Genomic DNA, 17,886 nt, shown 5'->3' with positions numbered 1-17,886 from the left:
AACGATCCCTTAAATTTAGGTAATTTTCTCTTTCAGAGTTGTACTGCGATTCAACTTAATCTCAGGCTTAATATAGTGGGAAAGCCTACTAACTATGTGAGTATAAGAACAACTTCTTTAATGAGGGCTGAATGAAATACTGTGTTACACCCTATTACTGCAGGACAACATTCTGAATGCTTCATAGGAGCACACTGAAATGTTGATAACTTATTTGATCGAAACATAGACTACTACAATGCCAGTTTACGACTACAGTACAACATACGTTTGCCGTCTTCACACTGCACATAATATCTGCTCAGTAAATATTCTTCTTCGCACTGTACACAGTATCTGCTCAATAAACATCCTTCACATCTTCCTGTATCTCATTATACCTCGTGATCTTCACAAAGGTAATGAAAAGCTAAAACGAGCAACATTTAACAATATTTTTGGACTCCTCTTACTGCTACCGTTAAAAAATAAGCTACATTTGAATATAAATTGCACAGACTTTCATCAACAGCATACTGATATGGATCGAACGTAGTTTACCAGATCACTATGATTAATCAGTTAACCGCGATGTTATATCTTGGTGGTATTTTCTACTTACTGTTCCAGCATAGATTATAGTGCTTAGCTGATAAGTTGTTAAGCCTTTTGGTAAATATAAAGAACCACAGTGGACGCTAAAAGCAACGCATATATCTTTTAGGTGCAATAAATCGTGAACGCAATCAGCCAGCCTGCCACAGGTTCCCTAATCCAGAGATATTGCTTGCGACTAACGAATGCTGAACAGCTGAATAACTGATAATGTGTACAGTAATGTGTCCACCTAATAACTAATGTGTACGTGGAACACTACGCAGTGAAACGATAGAGATACAACTAGCGTTGTATATTTCACGTATTAACACTGAATGTTTGCATGCACCTAAGTTAAACATCAGTTCTCTTTCATTTGCATGTAAAAGAAAACACATAGGACTACATTTTTCTGTGCTCTGTGAGCAAATGTTTGTTCTCTCTTCATTTCTGTGTTATATTTATATCTTTTCCCCTACCCCATTGAAAACCATTAGGTTCATGTGAACAGACTAAACTTTCTGCTTCAGAGCAACAGTCAGCTATACACTGTCATTTATTATTCAGTTCCTTTACATAAAAATTCATTAAAGACAAGGCAAAGTACGCTTATAGCATTTATTTCTCAATTTATTATTTACATGAATTACATCTCTGTATCGATGGGAGGAGGTAAACAGTTCCGGCATTCGCCTTACAATCAAGGAAAACCTCCCAAAAACCTTGATTGGAACTGAGGACTCTGTAGCTCGGTGCACTGCAGGGAAGTTGATGCGACCAGACGGAGAAGCGACGAGACGGAGAAGCGACGAGACGGAGAAGCGACGAGACGGAGAAGCGACGAGACGGGGAAGCGACGATTCGTGGATGCGGCGAGAAGGGGAGGCGGCGATACGTGGAGGCGGCGATACGTGGAGGCGGCGATACGTGGAGGCAGCGATACGTGGGGGCGGCGATACGTGAGGGCCACGATACGTGGGCGCCACGATACGTGGGCGCCACGATACGAGGAAGCGGCGATACGTGGAGGCGGCGATACGTGGAGGCGGCGATACGTGGAGGCGGTGAGCCGGGGAGGCGGCGAGACGGGGAGGCGGCGAGACGTGGAGGCGACGAGACGGGGAGGCGACGAGACGGGGAGGCGGCGAGTCGGGGAGGCGGCGAGACGTGGAGGCGGCGAGACGTGGAGGCGGCGATACGTTGAGGCGGCGATACGTGGAGGCGGCGATACGTGGAGGCGGCGATACGTGGAGGCGGCGAGACGTGGAGGCGGCGATACGTGGAGGCGGCGAGACGGGGAGGCGGCGAGACGTGGAGGCGACGAGACGGGGAGGCGGCGAGACGGGGAGGCGGCGAGACGGGGAGGCGGCGAGTCGGGGAGGCGGCGAGACGTGGAGGCGGCGATACGTGGAGGCGGCGATACGTGGAGGCGGCGATACGTGGAGGCGGCGAGACGTGGAGGCGGCGAGACGGGGAGGCGGCGAGACGGGGAGGCGGCGAGACAGGGAGGCGACGAGACGGGGAGGCGGCGAGTCGGGGAGGCGGCGATACGTGGAGGCGGCGATACGTGGAGGCGGCGATACGTGGAGGCGGCGAGACGTGGAGGCGGCGAGACGGGGAGGCGGCGAGACGTGGAGGCGACGAGACGGGGAGGCGATGAGACGGGGAGGCGGCGAGTTGGGGAGGCGGCGAGACGTGGAGGCGGCGAGACGTGGAGGCGGCGATACGTTGAGGCGGCGATACGTTGAGGCGGCGATACGTGGAGGCGGCGATACGTGGAGGCGGCGAGACGGGGAAGCGACCACGCTGACCTCCCCTGTGCTGAACTGTACTGAATGTGGTCGCAGCGTGTTTCTTTATATACCCTCTGCAGCTTTGTTGAGCTGTGGTTTCCTAGGAAAGCGACTATGTCATTGTTGTTTCATCATATAGCTTCTGTCCATTATTATAAGATTAGCAATAATTTTCCGCGTAAGTGCATGTTCAAGTTGTGTAGCAATATCTATATTTACTCATACATTACGCAAACCGCTGTAAGGTGCATGGCGGAGGGTACTTGCTGCCAATATTAGCCATTTTTTGTCCTATTTCAGTCGCGTATTGGGAGAGGAAGAAATACCTACAGCCTCTCAACGCGCCTTAATCTCTTTCACCTTATTTTTATTATCACTACGTGACATATATGATGACGGCGACAGAATTGTCGCACAGCCTTCTTCGAACACAGGTTCTCAAAATTTATCCAACGCGGTTTCACGAGACAACGACTCCTTTCTTCTAAAGGAAAGAAGGAATATTGCTGTTTAACGTTCAGTTTACTGGAAGAGGCTGCAGTTGGAAATCGGCCGTACTATTTAAAAGACACAATCACAGCATTCGCCTAAAGCTGTTTAATGAAACCATGACAAACCTAAATCTAGTTGGCTGTAGGGGGATTTTATAACCGTCCTACAGAATAGGAGGAGTCTTTCTTACCACTAAACAACATCATCCGGTTTTTTTTCTTTTCTTTTTTTCTTTTCTTTTTTTTTACATCCCGCGCTCTGCTGTCGGAATGGCATCTTTTGTCACGTAGAGGGCATGTGATAAGGTACAATTGATAATAAGACTGGGACGCCAGGTAATCGTCGGATCGCACAGTAAGCAGACAACGGAGTCTGCAGAATTATCGCAAAAAGCTGAGACTTGTAGAATTACGAGTGCTTTCACCTTAAAGAATCACGTGGTGTGGCGACAGACCAGTAAACGAAAGGCCCTTGAATGCTAGCTTGTCATTAAAATGCAGGAACGACTCAGCGCTGGCTGCTTTGTAGATCAGTACATACAGCAACGCGCGGTGCAGCTCATAGAAAATTATAGTCATTGGGGCGGCATAATGGGTTGCCTAGCCTCCTAGCCAGAAGAATTACGCGTTAGGTTCGATGAGGTCAATGGTGGTGTCAGCAAAGGACGACTTCCATGATATCATTTGTCCTACTCACTCACCGTGGGAGTGACAGAGTGTAGAGCTGCTGTGTAGTTCTGTATCAGATACTGAGGTACTGAACTGTGTAATCCTGAGCACAATTTTTTTTTTAACAGGGTAGCAAGGAATATGCATACACTATCAATACTAATGGTAATCATTTCAACTAATGTATGACGTTTTGTCAACGGATTGCCGTATTTTTAACAATTACAGCTAATTTAATTGCCTCCCTAGTTAGACTTCAGCTCTACTGAACACATACGTATTTTTATAGATTCTCAATCAGCGTTATAAATGTTCACACTATGGTATCTGCTTAACTACTTAGGCACTTCAGGCACACATGCATTGACGACTGCATTGCTCGATTGACGCGGTCCACCACAATTTTATGGCGCTAATCATAAAATTGTACCAGAACAATATATGCAGTTGTTGTATTTATAGCGGGGTACGTTTATAAGAGTGAGCAACTTGTAGTATGCAGCAGACTAGTGCAGGTAAAGAGGGAATTCGTCGCTAAAAGAAGTATGCTAGTAACAAACATATACTTTAACTTGAGGAAGAAGTTACTGGGAATGTACGTCTGGAGTACAGCATTGCATAGAAGCCGTCTACTGACTGTGGAAAAACCAGAAAAGAAGAGAAGCGAATCGTCACAGATGTGGTGTTACAGGCGTATATTGAAAATTAGGTGTACATAGATAAAAAGTGAGGATACCTCTACAGAATAGACGAGGATAGAAATATGTTATAAACACAGTACAAGAAGGAACACTGTGACAGGATATGTGTTACGATATCGTAGAATAGCGTCCATGGCACTAGAGGGATACGCAGAGGACACACAATGTAGAGGGAGACAGAGATTGGAATATATCCAACAAATGACTGAGTCCACGCGTTGTAAATGCTACTCTATCCCTTTGGTATTCTGGGATCAGTCTATGGGTACAGTAGACTTCCAAGAGCTGAATTCGGTGGGCACTAGGACATGATGGCAAACGTTGCTTTGACCGAAAGAACTAAGCCTGGATTTCTGTGATTTTTAGCCAAGTAAGGGATATTTCCTCTCGACGAATCCTGCGGTCCTTGGTGTATCTGAGTGAGTGTTGGGTTAATGAGGATGTGTATGATTTTGTCACAGCTGTCTCGTACTGTTTAATTTTTCTCCAATAACAACGAAGTTATGAAAACTGGCAGGGGACAGTTTTGTTTTAGAAGGTCTTGCAATTCGCGGAATCATATTGATTAATACAACTGATGAAGATATGATTGAATTCTTTCTCACGAAGCACGTGCACACATCGTGTGTGATGTAAAACTGATGTGGAACAGGTGGTTTTCGAAGCATCCGTGACTGACCATGAGGTATGCGATGGTAGTTGTGAGCCTGCAACATCAGTGTAGTGGAGGCTTTACTTTAAGCGTAAGATATCGCCCTGTTTCCGGAAGACTGCTTTCATTCTATGCTCCTCACTTTTTTGACTCAAGCTGCGACCTTCGAAGGAAATCGTTAGCTGGGATTTCTTCAGTACCTCCCTGACGCAAAACATCTATCGTTTTCAGAATTAGATTTTCACTCTGTAGCGGAGTGTACGCTGATATGAAACTTCCAGGCTGTTTAAAACTGTGTGCCGGACCGAGACTCGAACTCTGGGACCTTTGCCTTTCGCGGGCAAGTGTTCTACCATCTCTTTTTAAATGATCTCATTGCCGGTGGGTATCATCCGAGATGTGGAGGAAGCACTGCAGCGGCATAGAAGACACTGGGTGCACCCGACTGCATATTGTTGCTCTTGTCGGCACCAAAGACTCCTGCCGTCTGGGTTCAGAGGTCATCCTCAGTTCATACAGGCGGTTGGCTGAGTTGTTGAAGGTGGAAAGCCTCGCTCGCGGGGTGGAATCTGAGCTAACTACACTCCTGCAAATCGAAATAAGAACACCGTGAATTCATTGTCCCAGGAAGGGGAAACTTTATTGACACATTCCTGGGGTCAGATACATCACATGATCACACTGACAGAACCACAGAGATGCTGGATGTAGTCCTGTGGAACGGCTTGCCATGCCATTTCCACCTGGCGCCTCAGTTGGACCAGCGTTCGTGCTGGACGTGCAGACCGCGTGAGACGACGCTTCATCCAGTCCCAAACATGTTCAATGGGGGACAGATCCGGAGATATTGCTGGCCAGGGTAGTTGACTTACACCTTCTAGAGCACGTTGGGTGGCACGGGATACATGCGTACGTGCATTGTCCTGTTGGAACAGCAAGTTCCCTTGCCGGTCTAGGAATGGTAGAACGGTGGGTTCGATGACGGTTTGGATGTACCGTGCACTATTCAGTGTCCCCTCGATGATCACCAGAGGTGTACGGCCAGTGTAGGAGATCGCTCCCCACACCATGATGCCGGGTGTTGGCCCTGTGTGCCTCGGTCGTATGCAGTCCTGATTGTTGCGCTCACCTGCACGGCCCCAAACACGCATACGACCATCATTGGCACCAAGGCAGAAGCGACTCTCATCGCTGAAGACGACACGTCTCCATTCGTCCCTCCATTCACGCCTGTCGCGACACCCCTGGAGACGGGCTGCACGATATTGGGGCGTGAGCGGAAGACGGCCTAACGGTGTGCGGGACCGTAGCCTAGCTTCATGGAGACGTTGCGAATGGTCCTCGCCGATACCCCATGAGCAACAGTGTCCCTAATTTGCTGGGAAGTGGCGGTGCGGTCCCCTACGGCACTGCGTAGGATCCTACGGTCTTGGCGTGCATCCGTGCGTCGCTGCTGTCTGGTCCCAGGTCGACGGGCAGGTGCACCTTCCGCCGACCACTGGCGACAACATCGATGTACTGTGGAGACCTCACGCCCCACGTGTTGAGCAATTCGGCGGTACGTCCTCCCGGCCTCCCGCATGCCCACTATACGCCCTCGCTCAAAGTCCGTCAACTGCACATAAGGTTCACGTCCACGCTGTCGCGGCATGCTACCAGAGTTAAAGACTGCGATGGAGCCCCGTATGCCACGGCAAACTGTCTGACACTGACGGCGGCGGTGCACAAATGCTGCGCAGCTAGCGCCATTCGACGGCCAACACCGCGGTTCCTGGTGTGTCCGCTGTGCCGTGCGTGTGATCATTGCTTGTACAGCCCTCTCGCAGTGTCCGGAGCAAGTATGGTGGGTCTGACACACCGGTGTCAATGTGTTCTTTTTTCCATTTCCAGGAGTGTATCTGCAGTGTCGTTCCCAGAACCGATCGCCGTCCTCTGGTTTGGAGCCCAGTGGAAGACTTAAACCAGAGGCACAGACGATTTTGCAGAGATCTGGGGTGCAAATTTCGCGACCTCCGCTATCGGCTGGAGAAATGTAGGTTGCCCCTGAATAGGTCAGGCGTGCACTATACGCGGGACAGCTACAAGCTACAACGGTAGTGGAGTACGTATGGAGTGCACAAGTGGGTTTTTTGGCTTAGAGAATTCCCTTCCTAGGCGTGACAAGATGCCTTCTGAGAAGTGACAAGGTAGCAGTAGGCAAAACGCAACAGGGAATGACAATATTAATGTGGTAATATTAAACTGCTGGAGCATCTATAGAAAGGTCACAGAGCTGCTCTCATTAATGAACGGTCACAATGCCCACACAGTACTAGGGACGGAAAGTTGGCTGAAAGAAGATGTAAACAGCAATGAAATTCTAAACTCAGATTGGAATGTATACCGCAGAGACAGGCTGGACAGTGAAGGGGGAGGCGTGTTTATAGCGATAAAAAGTGCAATAGTATCGAAGGGAATTGACGGAGACCCGAAATATGAAATAATTTCGGTGAAGGTCACGGCTGAAACATGGTAATTGGATGTTTCTATAGGCCCCCTGCCTCAGCAAATGTTGTGGCAGAACACCTGAAGGAAAATTTGGAAAATATTTCGAGTAGATTTTCCGACCATGTTATGGTTTTGGGTGGAGATTTTAATTTAACAGATATAGACTGGGAGATTCATACGTTTATAACGGGTGGCAGGGACAAAGAATATAGTGAACTTGTTTTTAAGTGATTTATCTGAAAACTACATTGAGCGGTTAGACAGAGAACCGTCTCGTGGCGATATCATATTAGACCTTCTGGTGACAAACAGAACCGAACTACTTGAAACAATTAACGCAGAACAGGGAATCAGCGATCATAAAGCGGTTAAAGCATCGGTGATTTCAACCGTAAATAGAAATATAAAAAAAGTTGGAAGATTTTTGTATTCAGCAAAAGTGACAAAATCCTGATTTCAGAGTACTTGACGGCTCAACACAAAAGTTTGTCTCAAGTACTGATAGTGTTGAGGATCAGTGGACAAAGATCAAAATCTTCGAACAATATGCATTAGATGAGTATGTGCCAAGAAAGATCGCAAGAGATGGAAAAGAGCCACCGTGATACAACAACCGAGTTAGAAAACGGCTACGGAAGAAAAGGGAACTTTACAGCAAACTTAATCATAGCCAAAGCTTTGCAGACAAACAAAAATTACACGAAGCGAAATGTAGTTTGAGGAGGGCTATGCGAGAGGCGTTCAAAGAATTCGAAAGTAAAGTTCTATGTACTAAATTGGCAGAAAATCCTAAGAAATTTTGATCTTATGTCAAACCGGTAGGTGGATCAAAATAGAATGTCTAGACACTCTGTGACCAAAATGGCACTGAAACAGAGGATGACAGACTGGAGGCCGAAATACTAAATGTATTTTTCCAAATCTGTTTCACAGAGGAAGACTGCACTGTAGTTCCTTCTCTAGATTGTTGCACAGATGACAAAATGGTAGATATCAAAATAGATGACAGAGAGATAGGAAAACAATTAAAATCACTCAAAAGAGGAAAGGCCGCTGGACCTGATGGGATACCAGTTCGGTTTGACACAGAGTACGCGAAGGAAATTGCCCCCTTTCTTGCAGTGGTGTTCCGTAGGTCTCTAGAAGAGCGTAGCATTGCAAAAGATTGGGAAAGGGCACCGGTCCTCCTCGTTTTCAAGAAGGGACGTCGAACAGATGTGCAGAACTATAGACCTATATCTCTAACGTCGATCAGTTGTAGAATTCTGGAACACGTATTATGTTCGAGTATAATAGCTTTTCTGGAGACTAGAAATCTACTCTGTAGGAATCAGCATGAGTTTCGAAAAATACGATCGTGTGAAACCCAGCTTGCTCTGTACGTCCAAGACACTCAGAGGGCCATAGACGCGGGTTCCCATGTAGATGCCGTGTTTCTTGACTTCCGCAAGGCGTTTGATACAGTCGTTTAATGAACAAAGTAAGAGCATATGGACTATCAGACCAATTGTGTGATTGGATTGAAGAGTTCCTAGATAACAGAACGCAGCATGTCATTCTCAATGGAGAGAAGTCTTCCGAATTATGATTGATTTCAGGTGTGCCGCAGGGGAGTGTCGTAGGACCGTTGCTATTCACAATATATATAAATGACCTTGTGGATAACATCGGACATTCACTGACGCGTTTGGCGGATGATACTGTAGTATTTCGAGAGGTTGTAACAGTGGAAAATTGTACTGAAATGCAGGAGTATCTGCAACGAATTGACGCATGGTGCAGGGAATGGCAATTGAATCTTAATGTAGACAAGTGTAATGTACTGCGAATACATAGAAAGAAAGATCCTTTATCATCTAGCTACAATATAGCAGGTCAGCAACTGGAAGCAGTTAATTCCATAAATTATCTGGGAGTAGGCATTAGGAGTGATTTAAAATGGAATGACCATATAAAATCAATCTTCGGTAAAGCAGATGCCAGACTGAGATTCATTGGAAGAATCCTGAGGAAATGATGTCGGAAAACAAACTAAGTAGGTTACAGTACACTTGTTCGCCCACTGCTTGAACACTGCTCACCGGTGGGGGATCAGTACCAGATAGGGTTGATAGAAGAGATAGAGAAGATCCAACGGAGAGCAGCGCGCTTCGTTGCGGGATCATTTAGTAATCGCGAAAGCGTTACGGAGATGATAGATAAACTCCAGTGGAAGACTCTGCAGGAGAGACGCTCAGTAGCTCGGTACGGGCTTTTGTTGAAGTTTCGAGAACATACGTTCACCGAGGTATCAAGCAGTATATTACTCCCTCCTACGTATATGTCTCGCGAAGAGACCGTAAGGATAAAATCAGAGAGATTAGAGCCCAAACAGAGGCATACCGAAAATCTCTCATTCCACGAACAATAGGAGACTGGAATAGAAGGGAGAACCGGTAGAGGTATTCAAGGTACCCTCCACCACACCCCGTCAGGTTGCTTGCGGAGTATGGATGTAGATGCAGATGCAGATATCACGACCCATAGAAGAACTGCGTATGTAAGCTATACAATGCATCGTCTGCCAACAGTTCGTTATAAATTATTGTCAGTTTATAGACAATAATGTTCCAAAATCTTGAACGACACTCAACTGATCTGTTACGTGGAGATTCTGTAACTATTGTTTCTCTTTCTTCTTCCGAGATGTTTCGACAAACCCTTCGATATCCTCCGCATTAACTATGGGTTGTATATTAAAGAGGAAAGCTTCGTCCATAGTTGGGTCTCTGATTCAGGATAAAGATTCATATACTACCGTTCAGTATTAAGCTTAATTGCACTTTGGTGATCGTAGCTATGTCCTTGTTCGTTATAGTTTGGTATACCGGAATATTTTCTTGACTGATACAAGTTGTGAGACGTGCTCGCACTTTTTTGCCTTCCAATGAATGCAGTCACAAAGCAGAAATTTTTGGTTTGGTGTGTCATTCGAAAACTGTTTGCTACCAAATTCGTTCGTTCATTGTACGGGTCGGGTAGGCATAAGAAACAGTATTTCAGCATTGCATCCAACAGTTTGGGCAATACACTACCTTTTTTGCTGTTTTGCAGTTTGAATCCACGCTATAATATGCCTTGACTGGCTTGACTGGTTCTGGAGACATCGTGTCCATGTTTCAGCGACTGTTTGGTACAATACATCGTCATCTAGGAGCGACATGTTTAGTTGCTAGACCTCTAGTACCAGGAGGCGCTGTTGTTTGTTGTAGTGAGCCGTGATGTGGTAGTCACGATAGCCCTGAAAATTTCTTCACAGAAATTAAAATTAGGGCACAGATCTTACCGATGCAAAATACAATTAAAATTTCCTTTTAAAATTGCATTATCTCGCACTTCCGTTAATAGATTCACTATTTCGTCGCGAAACAAAACGCTTCTGCCATGTTTGTCTGTGGAGCGAGTCGCAGCGTTTACCAGCATACATACCAATTATAGTTAAACTTTTGCTGTTTGAGAGAGTCCACATGAGAAACGAGTGATCGTAGGAGAAGGAAACATTGTGGAAACATTTGTAAAGACGTGCGGAAGAGAAATAACGGGTAAACGATGAAAGAAACACATTTTGACTTTCATACGAGAGGCAACATTTGCTAGCTGCTTATCAGGCTTACAAACGTTGCTCAATATGACGACCACCTGCATCCACGATAGTCTGGGACTGCACTAGAGATGGCTTTACTGCTGCCCAAAATATATCACATGGGATTTTGCCTCCCTTCCTCGCCAAGCTGAGCTTCAACCTCCGATGTGTGATAGTGTTCCGATGATAAACCGTTTCCTTCTGGGAACCCCACAGCCAGAAGTCACAAGGGTTCAGATCTTGTGATGCAGTGGCCATCTCACGAGGAAAGGGTCAATAACGGCGAAGAGCCGCAGAACTATTGCTGTTAATTTGATAAAACTGCGAGTAAGTCCTGCTCGCCATGTCCAGACTCATGTTGACGGTCTGCAGCTGTAAGGCCGTACCAGTACCAGCACCTACCAGCAAGTCGTGACACTGACACTATTGACAACGTAAATCTTGTAGCGCACAGTCTGAACATAATCCCTGTAAAACTGGGTATCCATACGGCAGTTTTCCGGTTTAGGTATCGATACAACCCTATATTTACCAAGAAGAGGTCGTGTATTTTTGCCGCACTGCCTCTCCCACTTTCGAGTGATGATATGCCCACCTTATACATTATTACTGTCCCATAAACGTCGGAGACTTTATCTGTGATCACCTCTTGAAGTATTACTACGTTCGCATCTGCTACACATAAGTATTACCGTAGACATTCCACCATTCAGTTCTGACAATAGTAACTATATTATATGGTTGCATAAATGTGAGGCGTCTGTTCTTCAACGATCTCATCGGGTCACGCTGTTATACTATTAGGAAGGTTGTTGTTTGCTGTGTTCATAAAGTCATCGGTCTTATCTTCTACGCTCATCTTAACAAATTCGGCCCTGGTGTTTTCCTAAGTCGGAAACTCTTGTGCTGTCTTTCTTAATCCTAGAACACTAAAGTTGGGGGAATAGTTATATTGTACTAAATCATTGTAATGTTTAATAATCCACATTTGATAGAAAGGAATTCATAATCTATGGGTTAAGCGTTATTTAACTACAATTATTAGATCTCCCCCGGTTTTATAGAGTATAGCATTGACTCATTATTTTGGTTGCATTTATCGCAAATCTCTCGCCCAGCGCAAAGACCCAAGGCAACGGAAAAAAGTGCAGGTGAATAATAGCTCTGAGCACTATGGGACATAACTTCTGATGTCATCACTCCCCTAGAACGTAGAACTACTTGAACCCAACTAACCTAAGGACATCACACACATCCATGCCCGAGGATGGATTCGAACCTGCGACTGTAGCAGTCGCGCGGTTCCAGACTGTTGCACCTAGAACCGCTCGGCCACCCCAGGGTAAAATAGCATATAGGGAAAATTGCAGACCGTTGTCCTTAACATCAGTTTCCTGCAGAATCCTTGAACTTATTATGAGTTCGAGTATAACAAATTTACTTATAAGGGAAAAGCTTCTGTTCACAAATTAGCATGGTTTTACAAAGCACCGATCGTGCGAAAATCAGCTTGTCATTCCCTCACATGAGATCGTGCAAACGATAGATAAAGGGCAACAGGAGGATTTCATATTCCTAGTGGCGCAATGAAGACTGTTAACAAAGGCACAAGCTTGTGGAATAAGTTTCCAGGTATGTGAGTGGCTCGAAGACTTCTTAAGTAACAAAACCCAGTATGTTGTCCTCGACAGCCAGTGTTCATCAGAGACGAGGCTATCGTCAGAAGTGCTCTATGGGAGTGTGACGGGATCGCCGTTATTTTCTGTATACATAAATGATGTGGCGGACAGGGTGAGCGTCAATGTGAGGATGTTTGCCAACGTACATTTCGCGTAAGGACCACGAAGTTAAGGTCAGAGAGATTAGGCATCGTGCAGAAGCATATAGACGGTCGTTTTTCCCTCGCTTTATTTGCGTGTGGAACAGGAGGGGGCATGACTAGGGTACCCTCCGCCACGCATCGTACGCGATCGACGTCCTTCCGCTCAAAGGTCTGTGTACGGTGTGCTATAGGCCTGAGTCTTCATTCTAAAATTGTTGTTTGTGTGACTAGTCCGTCTGCCTACATCGTATTTTCACTAGAGGCAGCCAGAGTGCAGTTTCTTGCTAATTTGTTTACCTCCTCGTTGAGTGCGAGTGGCCCCATTGATCTCGACTCGGCCCTGGCGGCTCTGCGCCTGGTGAAGGCGGATCTACTACCTGGGTGTATGTTAGTTACTCTTCGTGCTTCATTGACGCTGTGGTTTGGCACGCAGACACCCGCTTTTTATGTGTCCTGTGGAACTGCAGATGACGCACGTCTGCGGTGGCCCGTCGTGTACCACGAGGACCTTGAAGCCTCGAATCACGAGAATTAAACAATCGAACTGGAGTTAATGCATTATACCAGATTGCAACAGTAGCAACTTCACCTTTAGAGCAGAGGTTGAAAGTACCGTTTCAATTGTAAGGTTCTTTTTATTTTTCAGTAGTTAAAACACGACTACTTTCGGGTTCTTACATGCCCATCATCAGGTGTCATACTGAAAATAAACAAGAGATAGGAGCTAAAAATAGTTTTTAAAAGCAGTAGTACATGTACAAACGGGAAAACGAAGTTCGACATAACATTTTAGACAACAGCACCGCACGTTGTAGCCGCGTGGTCCCAGGCGCCTTGCAACGGTTCGCGCGGCTCCTCCCGTTGGAGGTTCGAGTCCTCCCTCGGATATTGGTGTGTGTGTTGTCCTTTGAGTAAGTTAGTTTACGTTAGTTAAGTTTGGTCCCATGGGAACTTACCACCACAAATTCCCAAAAACAGCGTCCGCTTCGCAGCATAGCGGTAGCGTTACCGCCTACCACACAGGGCACGGGTTAGATTCCCGGCAGGAGACTGGGTGTTGTGTGTCCTTCATCATCCTTTTCATCATCATTGGCTCGTAAGTCGCCGAAGTGGCGTCAACTACACTGGACTTGCAATACGGCGGCCGAACTCCTCCGAATGGGACCTCCCGGCCAACAATGCCATACGATAATTTCCATTTTCAAAAACAACGGCCGGGATAGGTGCGGTGAATCCTAAGTCAGTGGCAAAGCGACACAGCGAATACTACGGACGACTGCCTGGGTAAAGAAATATGCAGTGAACGTCAGGACACTTAACACTTTGTGCTGTGAATCCGACCGCCGCGCTGCACGAGGACAGGACGCGATGTACCACCAGCGAGTGCAGAGCACCGAGTTGCGAACACGAAGGGGGAAGCAAACTTTCAAACAAAATGGTTCAAATGGCTCTAAACACTATGGGACTTAACATCAGAGGTCATCAGTCCCCTAGACTTAGAACCACTTAAACCTAACTAACCTAAGGACATCACACACATCCATCTCCGAGGCAGCATCCGAACCAGCGACTATAGCAGCAACACGGTTCCGGACTGAAGCGCTGAGAACGGCTCGGCCACAGCTGCCGGCAAACTGACAAACCAGGGTGCCAAAAGTACTGCCATCTGTTGACGGGAAGGATAATGCAGGATCAACTATCCCGGGTGTTCACATTTTAAATTAGTGAGTTACATTCAAAAGGAAAGAAATCGTTACATAGAAAGTTACACGAAAAGCTCTTCACGAAACATGGTTTTACACTTTACTTAAGTACGTGCTCAAATCGTCTACATCGAGTGCAAGCCACAGATTTGGATGACATGACGTTGTACGCTATGGCCGTTCGACGGCGGAAATCGTCTGGGGTAGTTGGGGCTTCGTGCTAGATTGTATTATTCAGTGCTCCCCACAGAAATAAATCAAGAGAACTCAAAACAAGAGACATGGCCAACTACTGCACTACAGCACTCCGTCCTGTTCAACTGCCAGGAAACGTTTCATTCAATATTTGCGCTGCAACACGGGAAGAGTGAGCAGGGCAGTCGGCGTGACGGAAACACATACACTATCGACTATCCAGTGGTACCTCTAGTAGAAGAACATATAGAATGCTCTTAACAAAGTATGAGTACCTATTACCGTTCCACATTCTTGGGATGAAGTAAGGTCGCACAATGGTGTTTCCTATAATGCCGCATCATACATTTAAGCTTCACGGCCATTATTGTTCTACTTAACGAAGCCAGCGTGGATTTTCAGTATAGCACTGCTGCATGTTGTACGTAACTTTACATTATCGTGATAAACATTGCTCCTTAGCTAAAGAGCACAGGTTGGAAAAACCTAGTGTCGTTTCCCAAGCGATGCACAGCAACCAACAAAATTCCATACGATTTTCGAAATCGCACCCTCCGAGTGCCTAATATAGTAAAGCTGCTAAGTGTGGAATTAATGTCAGTGCTAGATGCTAATGACATTCCTTTGGCTGATCCCAAATTCTGTGGCAACTCGTCTCTTGTCACCATTCGCCAATTAAAAGTAGCTTGTCTAACTTCTCCTAAATGGTGTACACGTCTGTGTGCAAAAAATGATGAAGCAGAAATAGATGACACAGTTCCTACTATTTTTGCATGCAGACAAATACACAGTCGAAAGCTTTGATAAGACGATATAGCCTGACGCCTCGGTAGGTGCATGGTCAGGGTGGCGGATTGCTAACCTAAGGGTCTCGGGTTCGGTTCTTGTCCAATTCTGATACTTTTCTATACTCTGGGTCTGGGCGTTGTGTTGTCTTCAACACGTTTATATCGTCATAGTTGACATTATACTACTGAGATAGCTGTATGGGCATGTCCCGAAAGCCAGGAGGGAAAAAAACGCAACGTAGCCTGGAATAGGCATATTTGCAACGCAATAGCCGAAACCGACCGATTACCAGTTTTAGAATATTTCTCGGATTCTTCTGTGAAGCGTTTCAGCCTCTACAATAACAAGCATTATATCATTGTAGTCGCCTTTTAAGACGCCTTCGATCCCCGTTAAAAGGTATATCATTCTCTTTAAAAAATCCTACTGCTTTAATACCTCGACCGATACAAGAGTTAAGACTCTTTATAACGTACCAAAGTGCATGCGTCTTAGCGTACTATCATTTGCCGAAAACCTGGTTTCGGTGTCTAGAACTGTCACATACATAGAGGGCATGTTATCATCTCTCGTGACTCATTATTGCACTGAAGCGCCAAATAAACTGGTATAGGCATTGGCATTCAAATATAGAGACATGTAAACAGGCAGAACTCGGCGCTGCGGTCGAGAACGCCTATATACGACAACCAGGGTCTGGCGCAATTGTTAGATCGGTTATTGCTGCTACAATGGCAGTTCATCAAGATTTAAGTGACTTTAAATGTGGTGTTATAGTCGGAGCCACGAGCGATGGGACACAGCATCTTCGAGGTAGCGATGAAGTGGGGATTTTCCCATATGACCATTTAACGAGTGTACCGTGAATACCTGCAATCCGGTAGAACATCAAATCTCCGAAACCGCTGCGGCCAAAAAAGCTGCTGCAAGAGCGGAACCAACCAGGACTGAAGAGAATCGTTCAACGTGACAGAAGTGCAACCCTTCCGCAAATTGCTGCAGGTTTCAATGCAGGACCATCGACAAGTGTCAACATGAGAACCGTTCAACTAAACATCATCGATATGGGCTTTCGGAGCCGAAAGCTCGCTGTGTATCCTTTATGACTGCACGATAAAAAGCTTTACGCCTCGCCTGGGCCCGTCAACACCAACATTCGACATATGTGTGTGTGTGTGTGTGTGTGTGTGTGTGTGTGTGTGTGTGTGTGTGTGTTTGTGTGTAACAAATGTGCGTCCGAAGAGTATCGCATAAGAATTGGATTTAAATTTGTCAAGAACTTTCCGAGACGTTTGGTAACAGTCTTCCCATTTACAAATCACATGTGTATTTATGTATTATATATATTAAAAATTACATAGCCTTTGTCCATCTGAATGTTAATTAGATAACTGAGTAAAAATTTGAAGCAAAATTATTAAGAACTTTTCGATATTTTTTGGTAACAACGTTTCCCCTGTTTGTCTAAAAGTTTATTAGACTTTGTGTAAAAATCTGACCAAGTGAGGTGACGCAGTGGCCAACATCCTGGACTAGCATTCTGGAGGACAACGGTTCGAACCGGCGTCCATCCGTCCGTGATTTCTCTAAATCTCCGGTATGCTTCCTTTCAAGGATCATGGCTGATTTCCTTCCCCATCCTTGACGGAATCCGAGCTTGTGCTCCGTCTCTAATGTTCTCGGAGTCGACGGGACGTTAAATCCAATTTTCTTTCGTTCGTTTTTGTAAAAATCTATTCTAGAAAGTTGTAAAAATTTATAGCGTATGTCCAGCGACGGTTTATTAGAGTATTGCATAAAATCTGAAGTAAAATGGTAACGAACTTCTCGATATTTTTGCTAAAAATGTTGCCCATTTTTTAGAGTATATGTGTACTATTGAATTATGTATTGTTAGAGTAAATCAGTTATTTACTTTTCGAGAGTTTTGGTAACAACTAAAAACATCTACTTGCCTTTATGTAGTCGTATGGAAGATAGCTAAAACACCTTCCCATCCCAGTTGTAGCATAGGGGCAACAAAAATCCGATTTTCGATATTTCGCGTAATTATTTAGAGAGTTTAAAAATTTAAAATGCTATCATTATCTGTTTTTAGTGGGTATAATCTTATTTTAAAGGTTTAACACAATAACACAAGTACTATAATTACAAACTGTGTGTTTGTCTCGACGCAGATACTATAGGTACAAACTATGTGTTTGTCTCGAGGCACAGTATCCAACGACGCACAAGTACACGGACTTCATTCATGCGGTTTTGAGAAAGAGAGCAGTTAACGACTTCGCCGAAGTTTCTACATAATTTCAAATCTTTACGAAACTTTTTTCTCACTGATAGCTGCTCTCGCCCCCTCCCCAGAAAATGATGATAGAACTTTATCGCT

At 45.4% G+C, this 17,886-nt stretch overlaps 1 protein-coding gene across 1 annotated transcript in view; it reads right to left on the bottom strand.

Moving 5' to 3' along the window:
• Nucleotides 1–340: 340 nt before the first annotated feature.
• LOC126336023 (uncharacterized) overlaps nucleotides 341–17,886 on the bottom strand; it is a 38,458-nt gene continuing 20,912 nt past the window's right edge. The window contains exons 2-3 of the mRNA XM_049999503.1: nucleotides 1,299–2,397; nucleotides 341–409 (exon numbers count right to left, since the gene is read on the bottom strand). Of these exons, the coding sequence (XP_049855460.1) occupies nucleotides 341–409; nucleotides 1,299–2,397 (1,168 nt within the window). The remainder of the gene's footprint in view (nucleotides 410–1,298; nucleotides 2,398–17,886) is intronic.

Source organism: Schistocerca gregaria, chromosome 2 (genome assembly GCF_023897955.1).
Source record: "Schistocerca gregaria isolate iqSchGreg1 chromosome 2, iqSchGreg1.2, whole genome shotgun sequence".
NCBI classification, from domain to species: Eukaryota; Metazoa; Arthropoda; class Insecta; order Orthoptera; family Acrididae; genus Schistocerca; species Schistocerca gregaria.
Note: the sequence above shows the minus strand (reverse complement) of the source record. Positions and strands in the feature narration are given on the sequence as shown.